Source organism: Metopolophium dirhodum, chromosome 1, assembly GCF_019925205.1.
Source record: "Metopolophium dirhodum isolate CAU chromosome 1, ASM1992520v1, whole genome shotgun sequence".
Lineage (NCBI taxonomy): Eukaryota > Metazoa > Arthropoda > Insecta > Hemiptera > Aphididae > Metopolophium > Metopolophium dirhodum.
The window spans coordinates 125,859,736-125,882,334 of NC_083560.1; the positions used below are offsets into that span (position 1 = coordinate 125,859,736).

Here is a 22,599-nt window from a genome sequence, read left to right on the forward strand (position 1 = left end):
CCAGTATTATAATACTATAAAACTGTAAAAATAATCATATGAATAATTCTGTAAATATTTGTTTAGGTTTATAGATTATTAATGCTTATTAAGGATATATATAATAATTCTAGTAGCCCAGAGAAAATTTTCAATTTTCAAAAAACTTCCGATTTAAAAGTATTAATCACTACTATTCGTTTAACTACGACTGTCACAAGAAACTCTGTTAATGTAAGTAATATTTATATATATTTTGTTAAAATATTCATAGAACATATTTTTATAAACTATTTTAATTATATGAAATATAATTTAGATTTTAGATTTGCTCATACATAATTTACTTATAATATTAATTATTTATGAGTAATTAAATTTATATAATCTTATTACTAACATTGTAAAATTACAAGTTTGATTTTTCAAACTTATAATTGATATGATTTACCATGTTATTTGTTTTTAATTGTTATTATATGTATTTTACTTAGAATTTATTTTATTTTATAAACTTAATTTGTAGCCAAGATTTTTAATTCTTTATAAAGTTTTTATTTTGTTTATTTTTAGTATGTCTTTGTTCCAATGGGAAAGGTATCATTTAAAGTTTTAAAGGAACTTGCGTTGCTATTGAAAACCTATTATACATTTTATAGTGAAGTTCCAGCTTTTAAGAAGGACATTTTGGAATTGATTCCAGTACTCATGAGTTTTTTTAATTTGGATATTCCCTATAAGTAATTAACATTACAATTTGTATGATAAATATTAATTTACAAGAATTATATTTATTTTATATTTTTAATTATGTTTCAGACCAGACCATAGAGATTTAGTATTAGATTTAAAACATGCTCAAGTGAGATTATTGTTTTTTTTTTCACCATTTGTAAAAGGTATTAAGGATGGAGTTCGTATACATTGTCCTACATTGCCTGGTAGAATTATAAGTTTAATGAACTGTAATGTAGCATCAGATATTAGTAACATTCGTTCAGAATTACTTTCTGGGTTTGAAAGTGTTGTACTTAATGATTATAAACATGGTATGTTCGGATTAAATGTTTGACTACCTTGAGTAAAATTTATCTTTAATTGTCATAACTTTTTTTTTTATAGAATTTTTACCTTACATGGATAAATTTTTAGATGAGACTTTAATCACTGGAAGAAGTTGGTCATCAAAATCTTCATTAAGACCTAAAGCTTATATTTATATTGATCATCTTATTACACATTTACACAGTCAATTATCATTGAATTTTCTAGTTCGTGTAATTCATTTACATTTTTCTAATTTATTAGATCCTACTCTACAACCTGAGTAAGTTATTACAGTATATTAATACAGTTCAATATTAAAATATAATATATTTTTTTAAATTGTATTCAAATTTTCAGTTGCTCTATTACAAATTACTGTATTTCATTGAAATATCTTATATATATTAAATATTAGTAAAATAAAATAAATAACTTTATGATATATTCACACATAAATATATTTTAGATTCAAACTAATTTGATATAGCATTTTATACGACCACACATCTGCTAATAATAGAACAAAATATCTTTAATTCATAAGTTTTAAATAATATTACTTTATTTTTGTGGAATCGTTTGTAAATGTATGTGTACTATATAAATATTTTGCAAATTAACACTAAATTGCAGTTTTATCTGTAAATAATGTGACATAAGTTTTTTGTTTTATTCAGATATATGTGTGATTAATATCTATTTATTTTTTAGATTTCAAATAAATTTGTGTAACATGGTCATGAATGTATTAAGTTACATTGTTCAACGACAAAATCAGTCTATTACAAACTTGAATTTAATTGAAAAAGATAAGAGTCCTTTAATAGATTTATTTTATCGAGTATTTCAAATTTTTGTTTTAAAGTTGAAGCAGTTTCAAAAGTTTTATTTACCACAATTAAATGAGTAATATTTTTTTCAAGTATTTATATAATATTCTGTTATTAATTATAATTGTTTATCTTATTCAATTATTTGTAATATTTTAGGATTAGCATTTCTAAAGAAAATGTTAATGAAACGATTTCATCTATTTTGGCAGGTATGATAAAATATAATATTCTAAGTTTTATATTATTTTTGTGAAATACATTGTATAATAGAGTGCTTTTGATTTTTAACAAATGGTTTAATTTTTAATATTGAATTGTGTATTTACAATTTATATTCTCTTGTTTATAATTTAATTAATATTTTATTAACTTTATTCAATATTTCTTAACGGTTATTATTGCTTGATTTAATTTACTGATATCCACATTTTGGTGTGAGCTAGGTGGAATTATTTTATTATAATAGTTTATTTTACTATTTTTTGACATTGACATTAACAGCAATAATAGATTTTGTAATATTTCTGTAAATTTATTTATATGCTTAATAAAGCAACTGAGGTGCCCAAAAATGATATAGAATACCATTTTATTATATTTTTACCTCCTTAACTATAATAAGTCTCTTACATTTTTAACATAATTTACTATCCAAAACAAGTTTGCAGAAGAAATAAAATAATAACTTCATGTAATAATAATATATTCTTGCATATTAAGGGAACGTTACACGGACATTTGTTGTCTCCGTCTTATAAGTGTGTAACATACCATATTTATGCTCAGCATATCACATTTAACTTTGTTGGTTTAAAAATTGCTGTGAATCGACATATTATGAAACTTGATTTTAAGAACATTATCTGTGTTTATATGTGGGTTTTTTTAACGATAGTTCAGTTTTTAAGTGAGTTATGAGGATTTTTAATTTACGCTATATTTTAAAACTTGCTCAAAAATTGAACTATAGTAAACAAACCATACAAACACAGATAATGTTCTAACCGTTAAGTTTCATAATAAGTGGATTCACTCTAATTTTTTTATTTACAAAGCTAAATGTAATATGCTGAGCATAAAATTGCCGGTTATACTCTTACACTCTTGTAAGATGGAGACAAATGCCTGTATTACGTCCTCTTAAAAAAATAAAAACTAAGTATAGGTATATATTTTTATATTTTTATATTCTCTTATAAGGTTTAAATAAATGACTGACGTTTTTATTTTTGCAGATATCTTTATATAATATATTTACTTAATATATTTATTTAATATATTTACATACATATTATATTTTTCAGAAAAACAATCAAAAGAAAAAGTGGATTTTAAGTATGGTTATCATCCATCACAAATAGCTCCTTATTCTTTGGCAGATTCTAAACGATTTATAAAAATAATTTTTCCAGCAATTAGAACAGTTTTCCAATTTATTGTAATTACATTTTTAAATCATGATTTAATAATAAAATTAATAATCACTAAATAATTTTAGGTTAAAATTGAAGGAGAAAAATTTTCAATTCACCGTCATTACAAGAAAACATTTAATCATTTTTTAAATCATTCATTATTGTCATTAAAAATTTGTGATTGCTCATTGCAAAAAAAAGAAATGGTCAAAGAAATACTTAATGCTGTAAGTAAATATATTTTAAACAATATTTTGCATGTTATTTATTTTTTAAATAGATGCTGAACCCGCATGTGTTGTCTCTAAATTACACACATATAACATAGTAAATATGCATTGAAAATACCCAAGTTTGTGTTAGCATACAGGGAGGGAGGGGTGACAAATGGGTGTTGCCTGACCACCGCTTAACATATGCAAATTGTTGCAGAGGTTCTATCTTAATGTGAATATAGTATAAATCAGTGGTTTTCAAACTTTTATTAAACACGCATACTGCTCTTTAAAAATTATTTATGGCACATTGACCTTTTTTTTTGCTCCAAATAATTGGATGAACAAAATTGTTTTGAATTATAATTTAATTAGAAATGTGTGTTTGACGCTAACAAATTTTTATACTTTTATTCTTGGACGAATAGTTAACATTTTTCAGAAGACTACACTTAGTGAATGCTCACGGCCACGCACTAAAATATAATGGACTAGAAACGAGCAGCTTATCAGTGGCCTCAAAAGTATGTACAAGAGGCAAATGGTGAGGGGGGGGGGGGTGAATCACAATCATATTAGAGAGTTTGCAGCACCATCTGTATAAAAAACGGACTGAGATACAAAATGTGACACTAAATAAAATCACTGGTAGTGCTGAAAACATTCAATTATGAGTGTTGATGATAGAAGAGGAACCTTTTATATCTAAGCCTGTGCTCGCAGCACACCAGTGTGTATAGGTTAACAACCATTGGTATAGATAGTATTATTTTTAAATTATCAAAATCATCAATTTTTCGTGATAACAACACGTTTATAATTAAACTTACCTTACCTAGTTGGATATAATATATATATTAAAATTGATAATTAGTAATAATAGCCATAGAAAAAATGTTATTAAAAAGGTTTATTTTGTGAAAATAAACTATTCACCCAATAATATTTTAAATAAAATAAAATGTTTGCAAAAAATACCTATAAGTTATCAAAGATACCATATTATTACCTCTATTGTCGATTCTGAGTCTAATAGTGTGTATAATAACCCGTTACTTGTATATCTAACATAAAGTTAAAATAAAAGTTTACATTTATAATAAATTCCTTTAGTTAAATTTAAAGTGTGTTAAAATTATGTTATTATAGACTTTACAGTATGCAATTTTTTCCTTGACATTTTTACCGTGGCCTTTTTTTTTAAATCTAGATTCTTTAAAATTATAATTTATAGTTTCTTCTATATAGTGAAAGCTATAGTTAAATATGGTTAGCTATCTTACTATTTAATAGTAATGCTTTCAAATGCTTGCATTAATGATTAATTTTAATTCTTTTATTTCAAATTCTTCAACATTTTATTTTAGTGACATAATATATTTGTGTTTCTTTGTAGTTATGTATTTAATATTTAATTATGTTTCAGCTTTCGTGTATCAGTCCAAATCATCTAATGACATTGATCACAGGGGATCATTTAGTTAAACAGATTTATGCTAACAATCTAGAAACATTAGTCTTTGAAATGGCACTGAAGGATGAAGTTCTAGTTTCTATTTTTAGCAGCTTAATATTTGATTATATATTAAACAATCTTTTTGATGAAAAAGAAAAATCACGTATATCTGATTTAATTGATAAGATTCAGTTGAATGTCAAACTAAATCATAGTGATGATAAACACGATGAATATGTTTATAAAATTATTCAAGCGTAATTACATAAATACATAATTAAATAGTTATTAAATACTTTTACATGTACTCAATGTTTTGGTATGGTGATTACTTTAATGTTACTACTCAAAATTATTTTATAGATTGAAGAATAGTCTACAAGATACAAAACATCCCGTGTTTTTTATTGGAATATTAAAAACAATGCTAATTATTGTTGAAACAGCAAGTTATGAATTTGGAGAAAATATGTATTCAGTAATTAGATGTCTGTTTGGCGGTATTATAATTTATTTATTATTTCACTATTTTTAAAATCTTGATTGGACGACTTGATAATACGTTGACTTACAAAGGCATAATATAGCAAATAGTACGCTCTGAATAATCTATTTAACTCTGTTATACTTAATGTAAGAGCAAATTAACCTAATATATTTAAAAGTAAGAATATTATCTAATGAACCTCATAGATTTTTTTTAATATTTTAATTTTAAAAGGATTTATGAGTGCTTTAAAATTGTAAATTGATTGTAAATCATATTCTCATAACTTGCTTTACAATTAAAATATAAAAAAAACCTATGAGATTCACTAAATAATATTACTTCCAAATTTGATAATACATCAATTTGTTCCAATATCAAATATAACAGAGTTAAATGGGTTATTTATTGAAAATGTACAATTTGCTATGTTATACACTTTTAAGACGGTGCCAGCGCATGCGGGTGTAGCGTCCTCTTAAATATTTACTACTTATAATATACAGTGTGTTCAGGCTAAGAGACAGTGGCGCCGAACACGGTATAAAGGTGTGACAGCGGTAACACCTTTTTAAGGGGTGGGTCGTGGGTGGGTAGGCGTAGGTACCATACTACTGTTAGGTGTCACTTATGCAATACAAAAATAGTAATACCTAATAGTATATTAACATTGTATATAGTAATAGCCACAAATTAAGATATCTTGTGTACAGTTAGTATGTTTGTATTCTATTAGTAATACAATAAGCGGATAAGGTATATAAATAACATGCAGGACGGTCTCGGTGACCTGTGCATTCGCCGTTGTATCTTTCTATTTTGTCATAATAGTTTCATTTAATTTACTATTGATAACAACCAACTATCAGCACCCAGCGATAACTGGAAAAGTTTATGTCCATGATAAAACAGTTTTTTTATTATACGTTTATTTGATAAATTTTATCAAAATATTCTTTTATTTTACTCTTATTACTACTACTTGAATAATATTTATAGTGCTTACTTTATTTGTTAAAGTTGAGTTGAATCTACTATTCTAATCCTATACCTTAATATATGTGTTTCAAATTGCTGCATTTGATTCAAGAAATAAAACTTTGTTTCTTAGAAGTCATGTAATGAATTAATTTGATTCAGTAATAATATTCACTATTTCACTGTATCTTTTGTGAAAGTTAAATTATAAAATGTATTAGTAGGCACTAGCCACTAAGTAGGTACGAGGTACCTAAATAATATTTAATCATAAATGTAATAAACAATTAATTTAGTATTTGCCTGTACCCTAATTTTAAATAAATAAATAAATGTATAATATAAAGTAACTATTAATTATAAAAGTAAAATATAACATAACTGCAATTTAAAATTAATTTAAATTCAACAGTTATGAGTAATTTGAGTTTTGAAGATGTGAGATTGCAATTTTTAACCTTTGCGGCCTATACTGCAGTTTTGATTTTTTGGGGGCTAGCAATTTTTTTTTTTTTTTTGGGGGGGGGGGTCTTTAACACTCACGAAAATATACCTTTGGGTAGGTGGGTGTGTGTCATAATGAAATGTTGTCACACCTTTATTTTGGTGATCCGGCGCCACTGCTAAGAGATACCAGTAAATATGACTTTGAATAAACTTTGAATTAAAATAGGGTATTTTGGAGGTTTAAGAAAATACCAAAATACACAATTTGAGAATATTTAAAATTTGAAAATTAATTTTCTTCAAAAAAAATTGTTTTCACTAAAAAATTGACAAAGTTTAATAATAATGTCTAATGTATGAATAATCTCTGTTTTTGACATCTTCATTTTATACTCTCAATATTCCCGATATCTTTAAATTACTATTTGTTTACAGATATGACGTTAATACACACCAAAATTATTAAATAATTAAATTTACAATTTTATGATTGTCATTAACCTAAATTATTTATTTTACTTGTCTTGCAAGTAAAATTAGAATGAATACGAATATGTATAATTAGGTTTATTATTTGTGAATTTAAAATTTCTCTAATTTTGTCAATTATTTCATTAGAAAAAAAACTTTAAAAAAGTAGGGTATATAATTTGTAAAGAAAAATTTGTATTGGCATTAAAAAAAAAAAATTAGCTGCATTGCGCATGCACTTATAGAAAGGGGTAATAATTTAAAATTTTTGCAAAATTAGTAGTAATAGCATTGGTTTTATAATAATTAGATAAGCCATCCTATTGTTAATATAGGAAGCTTTTAATTGTTGTCAGCCCCTAGGTTCACTATATCCGTTTATATTGTGCTATCTGTAGACTATAAAAGCAATGGTCAACGTAATAGTAACAATAGTATTTTGGTACTCCCTGTCACCTATCAAAAACCCACTAAAAGCTAAGGTTTCAGCTTAAATATTTAGTATGAACACATACTTTATATGTATATATATTAAATACTTTGTACACCGAATAGTAATTAAGTACTTAATAGCCTTGATTTAAATAAAATATTATTTTTTCAATATAATTGTTAACTGTTTAGCTGTTACTTTGCTTACTGTTATGTTTAAATTCTAAAATGTTTAACCAATTTATAGGATTAAAGTTTGTTTAAAATTATTATCTATTTGTTTTATTCAATAATACATTTAGAAAGTGGAATAGTTTTAATTCTTAAGAATAAAATATTAATTTGGAGATTTTGGTAATATTGTATTAGTTAACTATTTTTACAAATAGACAAATGTAAAATAACAAATGCTCAATCTTAAATAACATTGATTGTACTTTTAATTGAGCGTTCTTTCAATTCAAAATACATGTTTTGTTGCAACTACAGAATCTCCTGAACATTATTTTTACTTTGCTTCTTTGCCTAAATCATTTTAATAAATAATTGATTTTTATTGTTGTACAGATTTGCTTTCATACCACAAAAGTTTAACAAGTGATTTGAATGAAACAAAAATTGCGCTTGCAGAGTTGTGTTTGGCTGAGTGTATGTTTAAAGTGGTTCTTCATTCTCATATAATGGATCTATTGTCAGTAATTGCTTATTCATTACAAATACCAAAATTAACTCCACAAGTATGTACATAATATATTATTTAATGTATGTTAATATATTTCATTGTATATTAGATAAATACATTTATATGTATTATATATTTTGCATATTATGAAAAATATTTAATTATTATAATATTTATTATAAGAATATGACATAGATATTGGTCAATGTATATTTAAGATTCTATTAAAAAAAATATTTTCCATTTTGTGTATAAATGTATATTGCATAAAGTTTAGAGAAGTGTAGTTGTAAAATTACATTACTTTACTTTTCAAAAATGTTAATAAGGAAGTGGAGTTGTAAAATTACTTAGTCATAAAACATTTAATTTTCCCAAAAATTAATTTTTCTCTCGAGTCAGCAATTTTTCATTTAACCGACACAGTCAGTTAACTGATAAAGTAAAAATATTCATTTGATTTTTGATTTTCATTTACAAAATATGACATAAAAAATTAAAAAAAAACAAAGATTTTAACATTTAATATTTAAAATTTAACTACTTAAATAATTGTTTATATAATTATTTTAATTAATGTGTTAAGCTATTTCATTTTTTATACAATTTTATATAGGGCCTTGGTATTTTAGAAAAGTGCTTAGATATCTTGCCAGTTCAGTTTTTAGATACGCCTATTCTTCCAGTTCGAAATGAAATCATGAAAGGATTGTGTGATTGTATACAAAGTCCATATGAATCGATTTCACTGCCAGCTATTAGGTGAATTTAATTGCTCAGAGAATATTTGGTTTAAGTTATTACTTTTAACATGGAAATTTATTTTATTTATTAAAGTTTACTTGGAAAATTTGGAGGTCTCAATCGAAGTTCAGTTATAAATAGAGACCACCTTAAAGCTCAAGAACAATTTCATAAAGTTAATTCTAAGAAACCTAAAATATATATAACATTTGATGACTACGATAATACTGAATTGGAAATGGATGTTGCACCTGTAAGTAAACAATAATGATTAAATAAAATTTAACAATTATATTCATAAATAGGTTTTGGTTATCTTTTAAACACATACAATATGAATGTGATAAATAACACATGATTTTATTTTTTAAATTAAATTATATATTTTGAGTTAAGTTCAATACTATAATGATTGAACTTCAAAAATATGACCATAGTTAGTATAGGTATTATAGTTGTACGAAAGATAATTTTAAATTATTTGAATAAGTTCAATTTATACATACAGGGTGATTCATTAAGCGTAAAACATTCATTATCTCAAAAAGTATTATTGTTTTTGAAAATTTTTTTTACATAGTTTCAAGTTGTTAAAAAACAAAGATTTTAATGATATAATTTTAATTATATTATTTTAAGTTTTTTACTTTTTTGAACGACAGCACAGAATTTTAATTTCATATTCCAAAGCAGAATATTTTTCTAAGTAATGATACATAAAAATCGAATTTAGGACGAGTTATAAATATTTATAGTTTAGACAAGCGGAGTTGTGGACAAACATTTTGCGGGGTAAGCCCTTACCACTCCACTCCGCCCATCTAAACTTTAAATATAACAATATATAAACCAAATTTATAACTCATAAACTACTCGTCCTAAATTCAATTATTATGTATCAAAATACTCGGAAAAATATTCTGCTTTGGAAAATGAAATTAAAACTCTATGTTGCCATTCAAAAAAGGAAAAAAATATATGGATAAAAAATATTAAAAAATATGATTTTTGAATAAAAACGTTGTTTTTTTAACAACTAGTAACTATGTAAAAAAATATTTTCAAAAACATTAATACATTTTGAGATAGTGAATGTTTTATGCTTAATGAATCACCCTGTATACAGTAGAATTTGTTTATTACGATGGCGTATATAATGATATTCCTAATAAAGCATTTCCCAACCATGTACTTGGTTGGTTTTATATCACACATTCAGTATGTTTTTGTCATCCGCATGTAACGAAAAAGGAATATAACAATCTGATTTTCTAGGTCCCTTGAAAATTATTATAAGCGGATTTTAGTATTGTACTGTTTGATAATTGCCATAAATCATAATATATTAAATTAAGCATTTGGACTAAAATGAATTATAAGTTAACTTACCATAATTTTTCCAGATTTTATTTAATTAATATTCATTATCATTTATAAACTTCATTCAATTAAATTGTAAATTATTTTAACATTGTATTTTAATTTATTAATGTGTTATAGGGTGTGCATACTGCTGTCCAAATATTAATCTTGGACGATGATAGATTCAATAGATTACAAAGTTGGAATGTTATAAGAGGTTATCTAGTGATATCAATGGAATATGATTCTACTAGAGTTTTACAATTACTGTCAAATATCAAGTATTATAATTAGCAATTATGTTTTTAAAGTATTCTTTTGTAAATATAATAACTAACATATATAATATTTATGCAAAAGATCATTATTTTGGTACGCAATATATTACTCATTTCTAATATTGTGCAATAGGATAATAAGCTATTTAAAATTTAGTTTATACACAAAAATGAATTTGCATGCGCTTAGATAATTTGAAAAATAATTTTCAAGATCTTTTAAAACATTATGAAATTAATGCAATATTTATTTTAGAAGTTGGTTCAATAAATATTTTCTCAAATCTTGAGTTTAAAAGTAGATTTATTGATCTAGTGAATAAAGGAACCCAAGAGTAAGATAAAATTCAAATATTTTAATCAACCTAAATCTAATATCTAAAGACCGGATTTATATTCTCTTAAAATACCTAAAATATGATGCTAATATTCTCTAAAAAACCTTCAAATATTCTCATTATATTCTCTTAAAATTTTAAAAAATATGTTAAAATATGCAAAAAAAATCAATAAACATCATTATATGCCTAAATTAACTTTAAAATTTTTTTTTTCAATATTACTTTAATAGTGAGGTATTAATTAGGTATTAAAAGTTGCGTATCCTAATGGAATACTATTTCACTTTAGTGAGAGTTGGAAATGATAAAAAAAAAAATTGTAAACGTTCAATCATTTTTTCTGGGTACTGTAATATTAAAATTCAAAATAAATACAAATTTTTTCTCACAATTTACGAAATATTACAAAATATGCTAAATGGGTTAAATATTCTCTAACCCATAAAATATTCTCAAATATGCAAAAAAAACTTTTTCCTACGCATTTGAAATTGAACGAATCGTCCACATTTTTTACTCTCATAAGACTGCATAGACCCAGTAACGATATATAAAAACATATAAATCCGGTCTTTACTGATAACTTATCTTCTAAATAGTGAATATTGTAGAATTTAAACATTCAATAATAAATTATAAATATGAATTTTAAAATACTCTTACCACTCACTTGTTATACCTTAATATTATTTAAAGGGTATGAATAATGAAGATTAGAATATGGAGACCAAACTCATATGCCCCCCCTCCCCTCTACTCGAAAAAGTTCTGTAATGAGTTACACGATTAAACGGTCACAGGCTGCGTTACAGTTGCAAAGGTAGCTAATAAAGCACACTACACAAAAAAATGTTTTCTTCAAATTACTATTAAATATTAAATTATTTAAGCAGATATTAAGGTATATTTTAGTATTACCGGCTGACGCCATTGGGCTTGACTTGATATAAATACCTATATTACATGTGCAAAATATTGTGCTAAAGATGATAGTAGTATCAGAATTTCAATAAATTACATTAATATTTTAAAAAAGATAATGGCTGGTTGTACCATGTTTTGTTGAGATAAGTGATTGCTACAGTTATAAAGGCGTATGTATCAAAAATTACTTTTAAAACGTCTTAAATATTTAAAAAAAAAAACAAAGGAATTAAGACAAATTCTGGTTCTATTAACATTCTCAGTATATATAAACACATAATTTATGTACATAAAAAATTCAAAAACATACTTTAAAGCCAAGTAAACTATTGTGTGAAGCAACCAACTTTTATACTTATAAGATAGGCAATTACTGTGAGCCCGAACCAACAACGCTGCACAATTATAATATTCAATTCCTTATAATTCTTTGAACAATGTGACTATATTAGTAAAAATGTTAAAACTGTACCATTTTTCTTAGAATTAAAAATTCTTTCAAATTAAAAATATTTTTTTTTTGTTTTGAGCTTCTTTAAGGTTGTTCCCACGTAATATAAAGATTATTCACGTTTTTAAGTTTTTTGAAAAATGTATGCATTGTTTTGAACCATTAAATGAACCCATTATACGTTGTTTGGATATTTCTGTTACGCATTAATACATGTATATAAATATTATATGATGTATGTTTCATTAACATTTTTTTTTGTTTTATTACACGTTCAAAAAAAAAATTTTAAAAAGATTTGTGGGAGGGTACTTGCCTCTAGTTCTACCAGGTTACAGCACCGCATGTATGAATGTTTTATTTTACAAGCTATAAAATGCATAATGAGTAAATGTTCAAAATAATGCAATCATTCCCAAAAAAAAAACATTAATAATCCCTATACCACAAGGGTTAAAGTAGCAATCATGCGACCGCAATGCTGCCTGTGGTCATTTAATCATCCTATTATGGCGCCAGGTGCTGATGCCATTTTGTCCTAAAAAATACACTCTGCAAGAATAACGACACTGCCTTGTAAAATCAACCAATTTCATAATTTTTTTTTTAAATGCTAGAGGAAAATATTCTACAGCCCGCATCAATCTCTGTTTATCAATATTTTGTTCCCAAACTTAATAATATGTTTAAAAAATACAAGATAAAAAGCATTTTTACAATTTTTTTAATACAATTATTTGAAATTAAATACAAAATCAGAGATCAATGTGGGGTGTAGGAAGTCTTCTTCTTTCAGATAAAAACATAATCATCAAAATCTGACAATTCTATAAAGCTATTCCCGTGAAGTCATTTTTTTTGATATAATACAACCTATCAACCCCTTCTGAATAGGTATCGGGTAGTAGATTAATGAAAAAGTATTATAATTGAGGTGGCAACTAAAATATAAAATTGTATTGAATTTTGGAAGTTTTAGAAAACTGGTTTCGGACATCTAAATTTCTGGATGTTTTCAGAAGCGGATTATAGTCTTCTTATCCTAGTCTTCATGGTATGAATTGTTATGAGCTAAGTAGATAAAAAAAATGTATTGATCAAGTGTGTATTAATATTAATTAAAGAATTAATAAAATGTGATTATATATATTCAGATCTTATATTTGAAGAATTAATATGACTAGGTTATATAAACCTTTATAACATTGGTTAATTTATAAAATATGGCCTCATTTTACATACATGCAATATTTTACAATATATTTTATAGTACAATCAATATATCTTACAACCATATTATTTAATACTGATTTATTTAAGATAAAATAAACTTCTTGTATGTTGTGGAGTGTTAATCTTATGTTAATCAACTTTTATTGAAATTAAATAACATTTTACCTATAGTAATATGAATGATTTTATGCTTACAAATTGTATTAAGTTAGGAATTATTAACTCGTCTATTGATTGAAAAGTCAATGAAGTATGCTTCATTTGATTAAGTTTATAAGCCGGTTATTTGTTATATTTAAATATATAAATTTTAAGCATAAGAAAAAATTTAAACCCATACAATTTTTTAGCTTATTATCATTAATGTTATTAAGTAGAAATTATTTTTGTTGTGAGGCATATTATGTATGTTAGATGCTATTATAAATAAAATATATTTATCAGCACTTATTTTTCTAACAATTGAAATATTATGTTATATGGAAATTATTTGTAAATTTCAGATTGGAAACATTGATAAAAAAGTTTGCAGATAATGAGTTACAATATACTAATACTATAACTGATGAAACATATATTAAAGCATTAACTGGTAATTACAAATTTTATTTTTTCTTTAAATATGAAACATTATAACTTATTTTATTGTTGAGTATAATATTTAGTCACCTCTTGGTAGTTTGATGTTTAAGGAAATTGAAAAATATTTAGTCACCTCTTGGTAGTTTGATGTTAAAGGAAATTGAAAAATATTTTAATCTTCAAAAATGTTGATTTGAGAAAAAAAATACTTTGGTTGTTAGAAGATATTTTTAATATAACATTTATAGTGATTGATGTTCAAGTTATCAGAGGATTGGCTGTATTATGAAATTTATTAAGTTTATCAATATTTACTATTAAGGTTTAATGATTTGCTGTGACGATGAATATTTGAAAGTGGACGCTTTACAATTTTTTAACGAATTCTTCAAAAGAATTATTTATATTTCCATATGCCACTTTAGCGATATTTCGTATGGATACATTTTAGAAGTTAACCCTTATATTATAACTGATGCTATTTGTGCAGTATTAGCAAATGAAAAAGAAAATATTTTTCATTTTGGTGTAAAAGCTACAGAATTTATCTTGAGAGAATCGCGCAATATCCTAGGAGATAATGTATGTATTAATTATTTAATATAATTATAAGTTATATTTATTTTAATCTTAATAACAAATATATTGCTATTTTAGGTGGTTTATTTTCCTTTTATTACTTACATGTTCCGGCAATTTTGTGAACTTTGCTATGATTTAAGTTGGATTCATAAACGCGGAGGTTGCTTGGGATTACAAACTTTGTTTTCAAATTTACTAAAAGAAGATACTGAGGCTAACGATTATTCCAATTGGTTTATTAAACATTTTAATGATACATTTAGAGCCACGCTGTTCATATTTTTCGATTATAACAGACATGTATTATTTTTAATAATTTATAATTTATCAATGTTATAAATATATTTATAACTGAATTATGTCCATTTTAGTTGACATTTGGTACTCTAAAAATTGCCGAAAGTAATTTAGATAACATGTTAAACTGGCTTTACTGGGTTAAACCAAATAATCCATCACATGATTTGATACAGGACACTATTTTGATGGAGATTACTGATTACATAACTGGCCCAAACGATTTGCTCAGAGAACAGGTTATAAAATTATTAAATATTAAAAAAAAAACTTTTACTTTTTAACTCTTCCTGGTAATAATAAGTTGTCATAAATTAAAACCTAAATTATATTATATTTTACATTTTTGTTTCAAGTGCATTTACAAGTATTATATTTGATGTCTATACTGATTCTAATTTTTTTACAGTCCATAAGAATTATTAATTTAATGGCAAAAAAACAACAAAAATCGATTTCGGATATTTTAGAGCCATATCATAAGCAAATTCAACTAGCAATTCCGGGAAATCGATTATTTGATACTTATACTTTTAAATCACAAATTGGTATGATGAAAGGGCACATATTTTGTGCATTGCATTCTATTCCTACTGAACAATTTGGTAAGTTATTTATACAGATTTACCTATGTTATAATATTTTAAAATTGTAAATCTCATTTGTATTTTTTTTTTCAATCATAGATGTTTTAAATAAAATAAATTTATTTTATTTTAATATAATCAATATTGTATGCAAAGGTGATAATAAAGAAATTAGTTCAATAAAGATGTTGAAATGTTTAACATCTACTCAGTTATTTGAATTTCGTCAAACAGCCATGGAAGTTTTAGTACACTGTTCAAGTTTTATGGAAAATTCAGATAATATTTTAATATTTGAAATATTTTTAAACGCACTAATGAGTTCTGATATTAAAATGCAAGAAATAGTGTACCAATGTTTAAAATCTCGTAGTATAAATCTGATCATAGAATTAAAAATGGTAAAATAAATTAAATGAAAGATTATTTGTAAGTACTTTTGTAGTTTAACTAAATCAAATTTTGTTTAGGTGGATAAATTATTATTATATTATAATGATTTGTTTCAAGACCCAGAAAAGGTTACATTAATAAATATTAATTACATTTTTTATATAACAAAATTATTTCCATCTGGTCCAAATAAAATGTTTTGTACAACTTTAATAAATTCATTTCAATATTTATGGAACAATCAAAATCGTTGTATTCATAGTAAGTAAATAATAGTTATAATTATTATTCTTATTTTAATTTTTAAAATATACTTAAATATATTAAGAATTTAAAATTGCTAAATTAATTATAATACATGCCTTTTAATAAAAATTTTGTTTTAGGAACATCTATGTATGAACTTGAACTTAGTTTAGAGAAAATTTTACAAATAGTTAGTCAAATAACAGAAACACATTTTTTTCATATTAAAGAAATTTGTGAATTTATTTTGAATCAAAATACTTTAAATGTTGAGTTGTGTAATAGATTATATCCATATTTGACTGAATGTTTGTTGAAGTTTCCAGTAGACTGTGTACAATTATTTTTTTTAGAACAAAATATCAAGGTTTGATTTTTTTTAAAAAAAATATAATTTAGCATGTTTTGAAAATAATACATTCAGATGTAATTAAAAAAATTTGATTTAGAACTCAACTTGGACTTTATTTTTTAATTCAATGATACGGAATAACAAATGTGAAATTCTCAGAAATGTGATGACATCAGACTGTACGCACCTTGAAACTTTATTGTCAGCTTCTAGAATTGGTTAGTTTTTGTTTTTATCTTAAAATGTATATTTTTAACATTGTTGAATTAGTTGTATGTACAAATTTGTGTTATTGACATTTTGAATTTTTAAAAGCATAAAAATGACTATAGTACTATAACCTCTATAACATATTAATAACTGTTTGTGTGTGTATCTTATATTTTATGATTTTACTTTGAATTATTATATCAGTAAGAATGATGAGATACAAGTACAATCACAGAAAACCTAGGTTTTATAGATTACTGATGGTAAATCGGTACTCGTTTGATTTTCAGGCTTTTAACAATTGATCTAGTAAATTGTAGGAAAACAAAATAATTTCAATCAAACTCCTGACTATTTTTTGTATCATGTTTTACAAATGAGAAATGGTAAAATTTTAGAATAAATTTAAAATATAAAAATAATATACAAGTCATGCAATTCAATTTTGTTTGTGCTTAAATATAATCAGTGAAAATGAATAATAATAATACAGTGAAACTTCCATATAACAAAGTCGAATAAGCAGCAAAAAAAATTTGTTATATAGAGGAATTCGTTAAATAGAATTACGTATTTTTTTCAACTTTTTTTTTATTATTTTTTTATTATGTATATTGTATGTATGTAAAAACAACATCAAACATCATATTACAGTTTAATTTAATTTTTAACCTTAAATATAATTTAAAAGAAATAATCAGTAAGTTTTGTTTGCTTATTATTTTTGAAAATTGTCCTTCTTTCGTAAAAAGTTTCTATATCGTCAAGTTTTAAAAAAATTTCATCGGGAACATTTGCTTCTTGTCTAAAACCATTTCTTACCACCGATAAAGCGTTTAATATGTCTTCTTCTGTGAGTTTGGATTGTTCTACTGCATGTTCCCCTTCGTCGTCTTCTTCTTCAAATTCATCAGGTTTTTCTTTTTTTCTAACCTCTTCTACAATACTTTCTTCAGTAAGTGATTCATATACGGCGATATCTTCATCAATTTTCAAATACTCTTAGTAAAGTAACACCTTCGCAGTGAACTAACTCCCATTCTCGTTGTACATCTGGTATTTCAATATCGGTTTCAATATTTTCATTTGTAAATCCAGCTTTGAAAAAACATTTTTTTATGGTTTCGGACGTTACATCACTTCTCCAAGCTTTCGATACCTCAGAAATACAATCTCGCAGAGTAATTGTTGTTACCTACCTTCGGTGTCTTATCTTTATCGGGTACATTGTTCATGTACAATTTTAGAACTATGACATAAACTATCAATTTGATAGTGACAACATTTACAAAAACTGGTTTTTATCGAATAATTATTTCGTTATATAGAAACATCAGATTCGTTATTTGGAGATAAATTTACGTGTAATTAACAATGAAGGTCATAGTTCTTAAAAATATTTCGTTAAACAGAAAATTTTGTTAAATGGAAGTTCGTTATATGGAAGTTTCACTGTAATAATAATAACTAGACCAAAAAAACGAAGTATCAAAATCAAGTAGTGAATGCTAGGTTTTATCGGTAGTCATCGGGGCTCAGACTTTATGCAGCCCGGACTTTATGCGCTAAAAACCAATAAAATATGTACATATGTACTAAAAAAAGCTCAAATATGCAGTATAATATGCAATTACTTTTTTATGAAATATATATTTATATAATAATAAACTTGGAAAAAACATAATTATTAAAAAAAAATGTATTTACAAATTGTGTGTGTATATTTTTTGTTTATAGATCTTAAAGCATTCTCAGTCCTAAATTTAAAAAAAAAGTTAAATAGATCAAATACAGCAAATATTAAATCATTATATTAATTTAAAAACAAAATATATTTTATTATTCAAAACATGTTAAATATGACCGCCCCATCATACAACTATTTACAATTAATACTCGATATATACTATAGTTCAAAATATAGACAAGGTGACGGTGTGCAGCAACTTTTTATTTTTAATTTATTGAAAATTTGTTTGTTATTGATTAATTAACATAATATGCATTAATATGCTTAAAATCTTTAAATATTCAATATCATATAAATTTATTAAAGTATGCAAAAATAGGCAACAAATATTTGTATTTCGACTGTATGCATTATGGAATGAATTTATGTATTGATTCAGATTTTGAATATGCAGCTTCCTAAAAAATGCGTGAAGTACCGAGCCCTGGTATTATTCTTTTATTATAACATATATATCCATTATATTATATTATTCTGTAAGGAACCAAATTAAATGGTTTATACAAATTGGCAGTATGTTAGGCCAATGTTAATATGTTTATGACTTAAACTTTCAATAAAATAAATTTACATACATTGTCATATGCTAACATGTTTTTAGTTGTCATTAGTATATAGCATTATTTGTTCATTGTAAACTTAACATTTATTCTTTATTTTTTTTACATATATTTAGATCCATCAAGAACTATTCAATATGAAAGTATTCAAATAATTTATAATTTGGTACAAACGGCAAAAAAATGGATTTTTAGTTCAAAAAAAATTATAAGCATAATACTAAATATTTGGACCAGTCCTCAGTACAAAGTAATTTTTATAAATTTTATTTCACATTATGCAATTAAATTAAAGTAGTTTAAGTAAAAAAGTGAAACGTTCATATAATAAACACTTTTCACTGTGGTTCCGTGATAGTGATCTAGGGGTTCCGCAGACCCATCCAAATTCAATAATATTAACTTTATTGTAATGATCATTATAATTAATTTAGTTAATTGTTTTTATAAATTGATATTCTTAATTTTGGGGCTATTTAGATTTTTTTTACCAACTTGATGGTTACATGAACAAAAAAGTTTTTACAAACCATTGGTTTATTCTATTAAGTTTAACCTTAATGTTTGATGTTACACAACTGCAAACTTTTTACTTTTTTGATAACACATTGCAAACATTGTAGGCGGATTAAAGAAATAATATTTTTTCTTCCTAAAATTTGAGTAACATTGGTAGTTGTAATTTTTATATAGTTGTATAGCGATAATGATAGTAAAAATGATTTTCACTATCATAAATTATTATAAATATAAATAATATTAAGACGTTCAAATTTAAAATTTTTTTTTCAAAAGTCATTAATTATCAAATTAATAATAAATCATAATGTTGAATTATTTATTTTGATGACTTTTTAAGGAGCGTTATAAAAATTTAGCTGCTATTAAATCAACAGAATGGAATGAACCCAAAATGCTATTAAAAATTGTACTGGCATATTATCGAGATAACAATGATGAAGTATTTATACTCTTTCAAATACTTCCCGTGTTTTCAAATCGATTTCCTATCGATATAAATGTAAGTTTTATTTGAAAGATTTGTTATGTGTTCATATTTTTTAAAATGTTATTGAAACAGTTTTTCAGAAGATTTTTAGAAAATGAAATAATACAATCAAGTAGCATACAATGGAAACGAATGGTCTTTTTTAAATTTATTGAATTGTATCAAAAAAGAACTGCAAATACTGATATTTTAGGAAAAATACTTCAATATATAATACTACCGTGTTTTTCATTGTGTTATAAGAGAGGGGAAAAACAACAACTATTATGTACATTAGGTAAAATTGATGAAAATATAATTGGAGTTGTTTTAAATAAAGTAAGTATTTCCTTTTTTAAAAATAGTAAATTAAACAATATTTTTACACTAAATATGTTCATGCACAAATATTATGTCTACACATTACACATACATTATTTTCATGATTTATTTATGTAAATCATCAATGATATTTAAGCTTTGTTAGTAAAAAAACATTTTTTGATACATGTATCCATTACACTTTTTTATATTTTATAAATTGGAGTTGTTTATAAAATCAACAAATAAGTAATAGTATAGACTATAGATACATTTTCTGGAAGCTGTTATTTGAGTTGTATAAATTAAAAATCTTGAGAAAAAAATAGATTCTTGAGGATTTGCCTTCTACACTTTTTATATTTTCTAAATTGGAGTTTTTAATAAAATCAACAAATAAGTAATAGTATAGATTAATTTTTTGGAGGCTGTTATTTGCAGTACATAAATTAAAAATCTTGAGGAAATTATAGATCCTTGAGGGTTTACCTTCATTGGTGAGATTTTGTTCAGTATTAAAAGTTACGTGTGTTTCTAATATAAAATAAATTAAAAACTATTTGTCATCTTAGACAATACAAATGTTAAGTGCAAAGAATAACAATTTTAGCCAATTATTGAAATGTATTAACAGAGTACAATAAAATTACAAAAATATTTTATTTTAATTAAGTTTATCTAATAAGCTTTAGAACATTAATGGTTTGAACGATTTTGTAAACCAGTCTACGGTAGAATATATTTTTTATACTATTATTTTATATTAATAATAGCTTTCCATTAATTTATGTATTTAGATTTTTAACAATATTCGAGTTGTATTGAGTGGATGTGATTTTGATGGAATTAAAGTATTCTTATGCCAACTTATTTGTCTGTTAATTGAAGATTTACTGTGTTTCAATGACAGTATTTGTGACTTGATATATAATTCCATAATATCTTGCACATGGTATAAATGTACAATGGATATAAATGTTAAATATCACTGCTATTTGATCTTAACATACATAATGTTATCTGACAATCCTCCTAAAAGAGAAAAACTTAATCAAAGTTAGTTGATTTGGTTATCATTAACTATTCATAATTTAAATACAATGTTCTTTATATTATTTATAAATTATGATTAAAATATATTGTTTAAAGGCTGTGTTTAGAGACACTGACGTCAGCAGGGCCGGGTTTGAAGGAGGGTTTTTTAAGGGCACTTGTCTCCCGGTCAGCTGATGTTTGGGAGCATCTGTATGCCAGAATACTATAAAAAAAATGTAAAACTTTTTGACCCCCAGTTTAGGAAATGTATGAAAAAAAATGTCAACGTCAAAAAATAAATATTGATTTGTATTTATATACATATTTGGGCTGCAAACATGGGAGGATGGCATTGGGACATCAAGCAAATACAAAATACTGTAGTATATAGGTATAAACGTTCAAAAGCTTATATGATTTATTTTTAAACAGCATGGTGGTAGTGCCCAGATAACCCGAGTTTGATAAGACTTGACATAGATTTCTGCTTCTAAAGGTCACCAGATTTTTTTTGACATCATTTTTAATGTACTATTTACAGTATTACATTTAATTAAACTTTATTTATAATTTATTATTAATATAACAATCTAAAAGTACTCAAGGCTTAAGTTCAATATGTTAATAATTAACATGTTATGGGATTAAAATACTTATTTATTTTCACCCTTCAAATTATGAAGGTTTAATAAAATTATTATAATATTGCTATCTTTCAATGCATTTTTAAATTTGTGATATATGAGCAGCGGTTTTAAACTTGAAATAAACACGTTTTAGGTAGATAGTTTTAACATGCAAGTTTGCATATTTTTAACTTTATTCCTTAACTACTAAAAAAATTAGCCTCGGGCATCCAAAAGTCTAAATCTGGCCCTGGACATCAGTGTTTGTAATGTGCATATGCACCTACTATAGGTG

At 24.5% G+C, this 22,599-nt stretch overlaps 1 protein-coding gene across 2 annotated transcripts in view; it reads left to right on the forward strand.

Moving 5' to 3' along the window:
* Positions 1-22,599, forward strand: part of LOC132933647 (transformation/transcription domain-associated protein-like) — a 39,221-nt gene that overhangs the window by 2,255 nt on the left and 14,367 nt on the right. For both annotated transcript variants that reach the window (XM_060999909.1, XM_060999910.1), the window contains exons 5-31: positions 67-213; positions 553-719; positions 799-1,028; positions 1,102-1,306; positions 1,738-1,932; positions 2,016-2,068; positions 3,164-3,297; positions 3,358-3,501; positions 4,916-5,202; positions 5,309-5,445; positions 8,328-8,497; positions 9,059-9,204; positions 9,280-9,439; positions 10,687-10,829; positions 14,279-14,367; positions 14,680-14,939; positions 15,015-15,239; positions 15,311-15,475; positions 15,646-15,841; positions 15,923-16,224; positions 16,294-16,477; positions 16,603-16,829; positions 16,912-17,032; positions 19,451-19,584; positions 20,194-20,355; positions 20,416-20,661; positions 21,441-21,699. In XM_060999909.1, the coding sequence (XP_060855892.1) occupies positions 67-213; positions 553-719; positions 799-1,028; positions 1,102-1,306; positions 1,738-1,932; positions 2,016-2,068; positions 3,164-3,297; positions 3,358-3,501; positions 4,916-5,202; positions 5,309-5,445; positions 8,328-8,497; positions 9,059-9,204; positions 9,280-9,439; positions 10,687-10,829; positions 14,279-14,367; positions 14,680-14,939; positions 15,015-15,239; positions 15,311-15,475; positions 15,646-15,841; positions 15,923-16,224; positions 16,294-16,477; positions 16,603-16,829; positions 16,912-17,032; positions 19,451-19,584; positions 20,194-20,355; positions 20,416-20,661; positions 21,441-21,699 (4,888 nt within the window). The remainder of the gene's footprint in view (positions 1-66; positions 214-552; positions 720-798; positions 1,029-1,101; positions 1,307-1,737; positions 1,933-2,015; positions 2,069-3,163; positions 3,298-3,357; positions 3,502-4,915; positions 5,203-5,308; positions 5,446-8,327; positions 8,498-9,058; positions 9,205-9,279; positions 9,440-10,686; positions 10,830-14,278; positions 14,368-14,679; positions 14,940-15,014; positions 15,240-15,310; positions 15,476-15,645; positions 15,842-15,922; positions 16,225-16,293; positions 16,478-16,602; positions 16,830-16,911; positions 17,033-19,450; positions 19,585-20,193; positions 20,356-20,415; positions 20,662-21,440; positions 21,700-22,599) is intronic.